Raw genomic sequence first — 8,795 nt, 5'->3', positions numbered from 1 at the left:
CTGTATCTAACCCCGTGCTGTCCCTGTCCCTGGGAGTGTTTGATGGGTGGGACAGTGTAGAGTGAGCTTTACTCTGAATCTAACCCCGTGCTGTCCCTGTCCCTGGGAGTGTTTGATGGGTGGGACAGTGTAGAGTGAGCTTTATTCTGTGTCTAACCCCGTCCTGTCCCTGTCCCTGGGAGTATTTGATGGGGATGTCAAAGCTGAGAATTTCTCTCAATTTAATCTGCATGTATTGGTTTCAGCAGCAGGATAACAAGGATATACTGAAGATCACTCCAGCATCGATGAGGGAGTGTCTGGATAAAAAGGCAGATGAGCTGACCCAGGATTTCCGATCACATCTGTTGAGGAGTGAGGAGGATGGAGAGAGTGAGGGGGAGAGTGAGACGGAGGTCACTGAATTGAAGGAACATCTGACTGAGATGATTGAGAAATTCTACAGATTGTACGGGAATACATTCACCTCAGCAATCGAGAAACTGAGGCAGGAGAAACTGAAAGAGTTTGAAAGTTTCATCAATCAACAGGTAAGTCAAATGAAACAAGAACAAAGCATTTGACTATTGCAGTGTAGAGAGAGCTTTACTCTGTATCTAACCCCGTGCTGTCCCTGTCCTGGGAGGGTTTGATGGGGGAGGACAGTGTAGAGGGAGCTTTACTCTGTATCTAACCCCGTGCTGTCCCTGTTCCTGGGAGTGTTTGATAGGGGACAGTGTAGAGGCACCTTTATTCAGTTGGTGAATTGCAAAACCGCAATGGTAAAAAGAAATCCATAGTTGAAGTTATGTACAGGCCTTCAAACAGTAGTCAGATGCTGGGGTACAGGATACGCCAGGAAACAGAAAAGACGTGTTGGAAAGGCAAAGTTACAGTGATCACGCGGCATTGCAATACGCGGGTGGACTGAGAAAATCAGGGTGGTAGTGGTTTGCACTTAAAGGAATTTGTGGAATGTCTACAAGATGTCTTTTTGGAGCAGCTTGTGGTGGAGCCCACGAGGGAACAGCCAATACTGGACTTAGTGTTGTGCAATGAGGGAGACTTGATAAAGGAGCTGGAGGTGAAGGAATCCTTGGATAGCAGTGAATCGTAATATGATAGAATTAGCTTTGCACTTTGAGAGGGAGAAGATAGAGTCAGAGGTAACGGTATTACAGCTGAATAAAATATATAGGCATGAGGAAGGAGGTGGGTAGAATTGACTGGGAGAGGACTCTAACAGGAAAGACAGTGGAACAGCAATGGCAGGAGTTTCTGGCAGTAGAGTCATAAAAACGTACAGCACAGAAACAGACCCTTTGATCCAACTCGTCCATGCTGACCAGTTATCCTAACCTAATCTCGTCCCATATGCCAGCACTTGGCCCATATCCCTCTAAACCCTTCCTATTCATATACCTAACCTTTTAAATGTTGTCATTGTACCAGCCTCCACCCCATCCTCTGGCAGCTCATTCCATACACGTACCAGCCTCTGTGTGAAAAAGTTGCCCCTTAGGTCTCTTTTATATCTTTCCCCTCTCACCCTAAACCTATGCCCCTCTAGTTCTGGACTCCCCCACCCCAGGGAAAAGACTTTGTCTCTTTACCCTATCCATGCCCCCTCATGATTTTATAAACCTCTATAAGGTCACCCCTCAGCCTCTGACGCTCCAGGGAAAACAGCCCCAGCCTGTTCAGCCTCTCCCTGTAGCTCAAACCCTCCAACCCTGGCAACATCCTTGTAAATCTTTTCTGAGCCCTTTCAAGTTTCACAACATCTTTCCGATAGGAAGGAGACCAGAATTGCACACGATATTCCAACAGTGGCCTAACCAACGTCCTGTACAGCCGCAACATGACCTCCCAACTCCTGTACTCAATACTCTGACCAATAAAGGAAAGCATACCAAACGCTGCCTTCACTATCCTATCGACCTGTGACTCCACTTTCAAGGAGCTATGAACCTGCACTCCAAGGTCTCTTTGTTCAGCAACACTCCCCAGGACCTTACCATTAAGTGTATAAGTCCTGCTAAGATTTGCTTTCCCAAAATGCAGCACCTTGCATTTATCTGAATTAAACTCCATCTGCCACTTCTCAGCCCATTGGCCCATCTGGTCCAGATCCTGTTGTAATCTGAGGTAACCCTCTTCGCTGTCCACGACACCTCCCATTTTGGGGTCATTTGCAAACTTACTAACTCTACCTCCTATGTTCACATCCAGATCATTTATATAACTTAAAAGCAGTGGACCCAGCATCGATCCTTGTGGCACTCCACTGGTCACAGGCCTCCAGTCTGAAAAGCAACCCTCCACCACCATCCTCTGTTTTCTACCTTTGAGCCAGTTCTGCATCCAAATGGCTAGTTCTCCCTGTATTCCATGAGATCTAACCTTGTTAACCAGTCTCCCATGGAGAACCTTGTCAAATGCCTTATTGAAGTCCATATAGATCACATCTACTGCTCTGCCCTCATCAATCCTCTTTGTCATTTCTTCAAAAAACTCAATCAAGTTTGTGAGACATGATTTCCCACGCACAAAACCATGCTAACGATCCCTAATCACACATGTAAATCCTGTCCCTTGTTATGAAGTTGCCAGAATGTATTGTACTTTTAACAGAGAGTGAATGCTGGTAAGTCTGTCATGTGACTATGTGCGGGCACAGAGTGTGCTGGATTATTTGAAGATATAACATTTGAGATGTAGCTCAGGTACAGAGTTGTTGCACAACAATTTGAATTTGGCCGATCAGTATAAATTATGTCCCAAGATATTTAACTCAATTGAATTTGCATTTTATTGTTTTGACGACATCAAACCAGTGAGACGATCTGATGTTTTGGGCTATAAAAATCAGACATTTTGAACAGTTAGCCAGAGAGACAAAGAGCACCAGTACAGACTACCCTCAGATCCACTCTCTGAAACATAGCTTTATCTATGAAAGATCTGTGCAGGAGAAGACCAAAGAAAAGAAGACAGGAATATACAAAGGGAAAATTGACAGCTGGCTGGTTTTGAAACTTCATTTTTTTGTAAGTCTTAAGCAGGGGTTTTATCAGACAGGTATAGTGTTGTAGGTTGGGGAGAGGGATAAATCAATTAGCCAAGGGAGGCTTATATGGCGGATAGTTGTTGTTTAATGTCCTTTTGTTTGGAGTTAAAGAATAAATTGTTAAGTTTTCTTTAAATAGTGGAATTTGGTTGTTCTTTGTCACTCATACTTTTACAGATTACGAGGTGAGGTGAGCTTTTCTGTGTGTCTGGTTTAAATTAGCAAAAGGGTTGACCCCATAATGTAATATTCTATATTCTTATCCAAATTATTTATATAAATGACAAACAGAAGAGGATCCAACACAGATCTCTGTGGAACACCTCTGGTCAAAGGCCTCCAGTCCTTGAAGCAACCCTCCACCATCACCCTCTATCTCCTGCCGTTAAGCCAATCTTGTATCTAATTGGCAAACTCACCCTGAATCCCATGTGACGTAACTCTTTGGTAACTTCCTCAAAAAACTCAAATCAAGTTTCTCCTCACACAGTTTTATTTCTTTGTGTTCTTTAGCTTTTGTTTCTTTTTCTACAGTAAAACCTAATGCAAAATATTCATTTAGTGGCTCTCTCATCTCCTGGGCTTCAACATCAAGACAAGATCTTTAAGAGACCCTACCATCTCTCTAGTTATCCTCTTACTTAAAAAGCCCTTGTAGAATCTCTTTGGACTATCCTTAACCTTACCTGCCCAAGATTTCTCATATCCCCCCTTTACCTTCCTGATTTCTCTATTAAGAATGCCCCTGCACTCTTTATATTAATGAAGTGATTCAATAGAACCAAGTTATCTACATTTAAAATAAGATTCTCTTTTATTCTTGACTAGAATGTCAATATTTTTATTCATTTTTTTTTGTTCCTTAATCTTGCCAGCCTTACCCTTCACTCTCATGGGAATATGATACCCCTGAGCGCTCAGTGTCGGTATCTCTGACACTCCCTGTTTTTACCTTTCAGCCAAGGCTCCTGATTGGGGCTGTTAATCTGGTACAGTCAGGGAACTCATATATTCTGTGAGTCCTCCTGCCTGACCTTGTTGCAATCATTACTTCGCTCTCCCTGTATGTCCAGGGACATGGGCCTGTTCTTTTTCTGTAGCTTCTTCCGGGGCATTTTTGGACTAGGTCTGGTTCCTCTGACTCTGACGCAGATACAGGCAATGTGTCTCAGATTGTAGCCTGGCTCTTGCACCCAGAGTGTCTTAGAAGAAATCCCTCATCGTCATCAGATAGTAAAGGTGTTGAGGCTGCGACATCTGCTGTGTCCACCTCAGACTCCAAGGTTTCTTCAATGTTGATTAGAGGGGCAGAACCAAGGGTTCCTACAGCCTTTCTGGCTGTTCGGAGGGGCTGAGAATGCCCCATTTGCAGGGTTGCAGCTTTTATGTGGTGTCCACATGTTTGTTCAGGATCGCCTCACATTCCTGAACTTTGTACGTCGTGGGACCTGACCTCATGTCAACCATGCGTCTTACACACGTCGGGCCGTTTCTGTAGTTTTGGTGCCAAACTTCATCCCCAGAAGTAAACTGTCTGTTTACTGTTGGTAAACAGTCTCATTGACAGGAATAATTGGCGTTCCTGATGGGGTTTCACTCTGCCCCTCCACCTGATCCAGGACGATCAGACTGAACGTAATGCAGAGTTTTCTCCTCATTTGTAAGTCTGCCAGTGCTCTCCCAGTAATCGCATGTCAAATAAGAACCATGACATCTAGGTATCTAGTGAGGCTGGAGGCTGTTCCTTCAAGTCAGTCTTCAGAGTTTGGACCTCTCTTTCTGTCAGACTATTGGATGATGGCTGGTATGGAGCTGTCCTTGTATGCCGGAGAGCCAACTGCCCATTAACAGAGCTAATACCACCCCGATGCCAAACAGGGAGGCATCACAGGTCAGTCTGTCTTTGGACCATAGTGTGGCAACACCTAAAAGGATTATAACTGTTTCTTCACTCCATTGAAAGCAAGGGGCTTGTCGAGGAGACCCTTTTCCAGTTGGTGCCAGTAAGTGTGAGGATGGATGCCAGCTTCTGTCTGAACTTGCCATAATACTTTAGCTCCTGGACAGATGTGGTTTGATTGCAGCCGCACCCAACCCCCCATCCCCAGAGTGTGTGATGGGGTTTCAGTGTAGAGTGAGCTTTACTCTGTATCTAACCCTGTGCTGTCCCTGTCCCTGGGAGTGTTTGATGGGGGGACAGTGTAGAGAGAGCTTTACTCGGTATGTAACCCCATGCTGTCCCTATCCTGGGAGTGTTTGATGGGGACAGTGCAGAAGGAGCTTTACTCTGTATCTAACCCCGTGCTGTCCCTGTCCCTGGGAGTGTTTGATGGGGGGACAGTGTAGAGGGAGATTTACTCTGTATCTAACCCTGTGCTGTCCCTGTCCCTGGGAGTGTTTGATGAGGGGACAGTGTAGAGGAAGCTTTACTCTGTATCTAACCCCATGCTGTCCCTGTCCCTGGGAGTGTTTGATGGGGGGACAGTGCAGAGGGAGCTTTACTCTGTATCTAACCCCGTGCTGTCCCTGTCCCTGGGAGTGTTTGATGGGGGGACAGTGTAGAAGGAGCTTTACTCTGTATCTAACCCCGTGCTGTCCCTGTCCCTGGGAGTGTGTGATGCGGGGACAGTGTAGAAGGAGCTTTACTCTGTGTCTAACCCCGTGCTGTCCCTGTCCCTGGGAGTGTTTGATGGGGTTTCAGTGTAGAAGGAGCTTTGCTCTGTATCTAACCCCGTGCTGTCCCTGTCCCTGGGAGTGTTTGATGGGGGGACAGTGTAGAGGGAGCTTTACTTTGTATCTAACCCCGTGCTGTCCCTGTCCTGGGAGTGTTTGATGGGGGGACAGTGTAGAAGGAGCTTTACTCTGTATCTAACCCCGTGCTGTCCCTGTCCCTGGGAGTGTTTGATGGGAGGACAGTGTAGAGGGAGCTTTACTCTGTATCTAACCCCGTGCTATCCCTGTCCCTGGGAGTGTTTGATGGGGGGACAGTGTAGAGGGAGCTTTACTCTGTATCTAACCCCGTGCTGTCCCTGTCCCTGGGAGTGTTTAATGGGGGGGACAGTGTAGAAGGAGCTTTACTCTGTATCTAACCCCGTGCTGTCCCTGTCCCTGGGAGTGTTTAATGGGGTTTCAGTGTAGAGGGAGCTTTACTCTGTATCTAACCCCATGCTGTCCCTGTCCCTGTCCCTAGGTGTGTTTGATGGGGGGACAGTGTAGAGTGAGCTTTACTCTGTATCTAACCCCGTGCTGTCCCTGTCCTGGGAGTGTTTGATGGGGGGCCAGTGTAAAGGGAGCTTTACTCTGTATCTAACCCCGTGCTGTCCCTGTCCCTGGGAGTGTTTGATGCGGGGCCAGTGTAGAGTGAGCTTTACTCTGTCTCGAACCCCGTGCTGTCCCTGTCAGTGTGCAGTGTGTGCTTTACTCACCATTAATTGTGGGTGGTCTGATTTCAGGAGGTAGATGACGATGATATCTCTGTGATCCTGAAAACCTCTCCAATGTCAATGAGGAACCGTCTGAAGCCGAAGGCCAAGGAGCTGGTGGAGAAATTTAAGCAGCAACTGGAAGTGGGTGAGGAACAGAGAGAGAGTGAGGTCACGGAGTTGGATAAACTCCTGAAGAAAGACACTGAGAACTTCTGCAAGGCTTATACAACAAAATATAACACAGCGATTGGCAAACTGAGGGAGAAGATGGTGAAGGAATTTGAATGTTTCATCGAACAGCAGGTAACTCAGATCCAAAACGTACAGTGCTTGTGAATGCAGCAGTGTAGAGGGAGCTTTACTCTGTATCTAAACCCGTGCTGTCCCTGTCCCTGGGAGTGTTTGATGGGGGGACAGTGTAGAGGGAGCTTTACTCTGTATCTAACCCCGTGCTGTCCCTGTCCCTGGGAGTGTTTGATGGGGGGCCAGTGTAGAGGGAGCTTTACTCTGTCTCGAACCCCATGCTGTCCCTGTCCCTGGGAGTGTTTGATGGGGGACAGTGTAGAGAGAGCTTTACTGTGTATCTAACCCCGTGCTGTCCCTGTCCCTGGGAGTGTTTGATGGGGGGGACAGTGTAGAGGGAGCTTTACTCTGTATCTAACCCCGTGCTGTCCCTGTCCCTGGGAGTGTTTAATGCGGGGCCAGTGTAGAGTGAGCTTTACTCTGTCTCTAACCCCGTGCTGTCCCTGTCAGTGTGCAGTGTGTGCTTTACTCACCATTAATTGTGGGTGGTCTGATTTCAGGAGGTAGATGATGATGATATCTCTGTGATCCTGAAAACCTCTCCAATGTCAATGAGGAACCGTCTGAAGCTGAAGGCCAAGGAGCTGGTGGAGAAATTTAAGCAGCAACTGGAAGTGGGTGTGGAACAGAGAGAGAGTGAGGTCACGGAGTTGGATAAACTCCTGAAGAAAGACACTGAGAACTTCTGCAAGGCTTATACAACAAAATATAACACAGCGATTGGCAAACTGACGCAAATGTTGCTGAAGGAATTTGAAGGTTTCATCAAACAGCAGGTAACTCAGATCCAAAATGTACAGTGCTTGTGAATGCAGCAGTGTAGAGGGAGCTTTACTCTGTATCTAACCCTGTGCTGTCCCTGTCCCTGGGAGTGTTTGATGGGGGGACAGTGTAGAAGAAGCTTTACTCTGTATCTAACCCCGTGCTGTCCCTGTCCCTGGGAGTGTTTAATGCGGGGCCAGTGTAGAGTGAGCTTTACTCTGTCTCGAACCCCGTGCTGTCCCTGTCAGTGTGCAGTGTGTGCCTTACTCACCATTAATTGTGGGTGGTCTGATTTCAGGAGGTAGATGATGATGATATCTCTGTGATCCTGAAAGCCTCTCCAATGTCAATGAGGAACCGTCTGAAGCCGAAGGCCAAGGAGCTGATGGAGAAATTTAAGCAGCAACTGGAAGTGGGTGAGGAACAGAGAGAGAGTGAGGTCACGGAGTTGGATAAACTCCTGAAGAAAGACAGTGAGAACTTCTGCAAGGCTTATACGACAAAATATAACACAGCGATTGGCAAACTGACGCAAATGTTGCTGAAGGAATTTGAAGGTTTCATCAAACAGCAGGTAACTCAGATCCAAAATGTACAGTGCTTGTGAATGCAGCAGTGTAGAGGAAGCTTTACTCTGTATCTAACCCTGTGCTGTTCCTGTCCCTGGGTGTGTTTGATGGGGGGACAGTGTAGAGGGAGCTTTACTCTGTATCTAACCCCGTGCTGTTCCTGTCCCTGGGAGTGTTTGATGGGGGGGACAGTGTAGAGAGAGCTTTACTCTGTATCTAACCCCGTGCTGTCCGTGTCCCTGCGAGTGTTAGATGGGGGTCAGTGTCGAGGGAGCTTTACTCTGTATCTAAGTCCGTGCTGTCCCTGTCCCTGGGATGCGGGTACAGTGTAGATGAAGCTTTACTCTGTATCGAAACGCGTGCTGTCCCTGTCCCTGGGAGTGTTTAATGGGGGCACAGTGTCGAGGAAGCTTTACTGTGTATCTAACCCCATGCTGTCCCTGTCCCTGGGAGTGTTTGATGGGGGGCCAGTGTAGAGAGAGCTTTACTCTGAATCTAACCCCGTGCTGTCCCTGTCCCTGGGAGTGTTTGATGGGGGGACAGTGTAGAGGGAGGGAGCTTTACTCTGTATCTAACCCCGTGCTGTCCCTGTCCCTGGGAGTGTTTGATGCGGGGCCAGTGTAGAGTGAGCTTTACTCTGTCTCGAACCCCGTGCTGTCCCTGTCAGTGTGCAGTGTGTGCTTTACT

General features: G+C 47.3%; 1 protein-coding gene across 1 annotated transcript in view; it reads left to right on the top strand.

Annotated features, from left to right (window-relative positions):
• The window catches only part of LOC140471624 (uncharacterized), a 247,244-nt gene that overhangs the window by 201,141 nt on the left and 37,308 nt on the right, over positions 1–8,795 (top strand). The window contains exons 19-22 of the mRNA XM_072567433.1: positions 246–530; positions 6,502–6,777; positions 7,278–7,553; positions 7,838–8,113. Of these exons, the coding sequence (XP_072423534.1) occupies positions 246–530; positions 6,502–6,777; positions 7,278–7,553; positions 7,838–8,113 (1,113 nt within the window). The remainder of the gene's footprint in view (positions 1–245; positions 531–6,501; positions 6,778–7,277; positions 7,554–7,837; positions 8,114–8,795) is intronic.

The sequence above is a fragment of the Chiloscyllium punctatum genome, unplaced genomic scaffold, assembly GCF_047496795.1.
Source record: "Chiloscyllium punctatum isolate Juve2018m unplaced genomic scaffold, sChiPun1.3 scaffold_130, whole genome shotgun sequence".
NCBI lineage: Eukaryota > Metazoa > Chordata > Chondrichthyes > Orectolobiformes > Hemiscylliidae > Chiloscyllium > Chiloscyllium punctatum.
The sequence above is the reverse complement of the archived record's forward strand: the minus strand, read 5'-3'. Positions and strand labels throughout refer to the sequence as shown.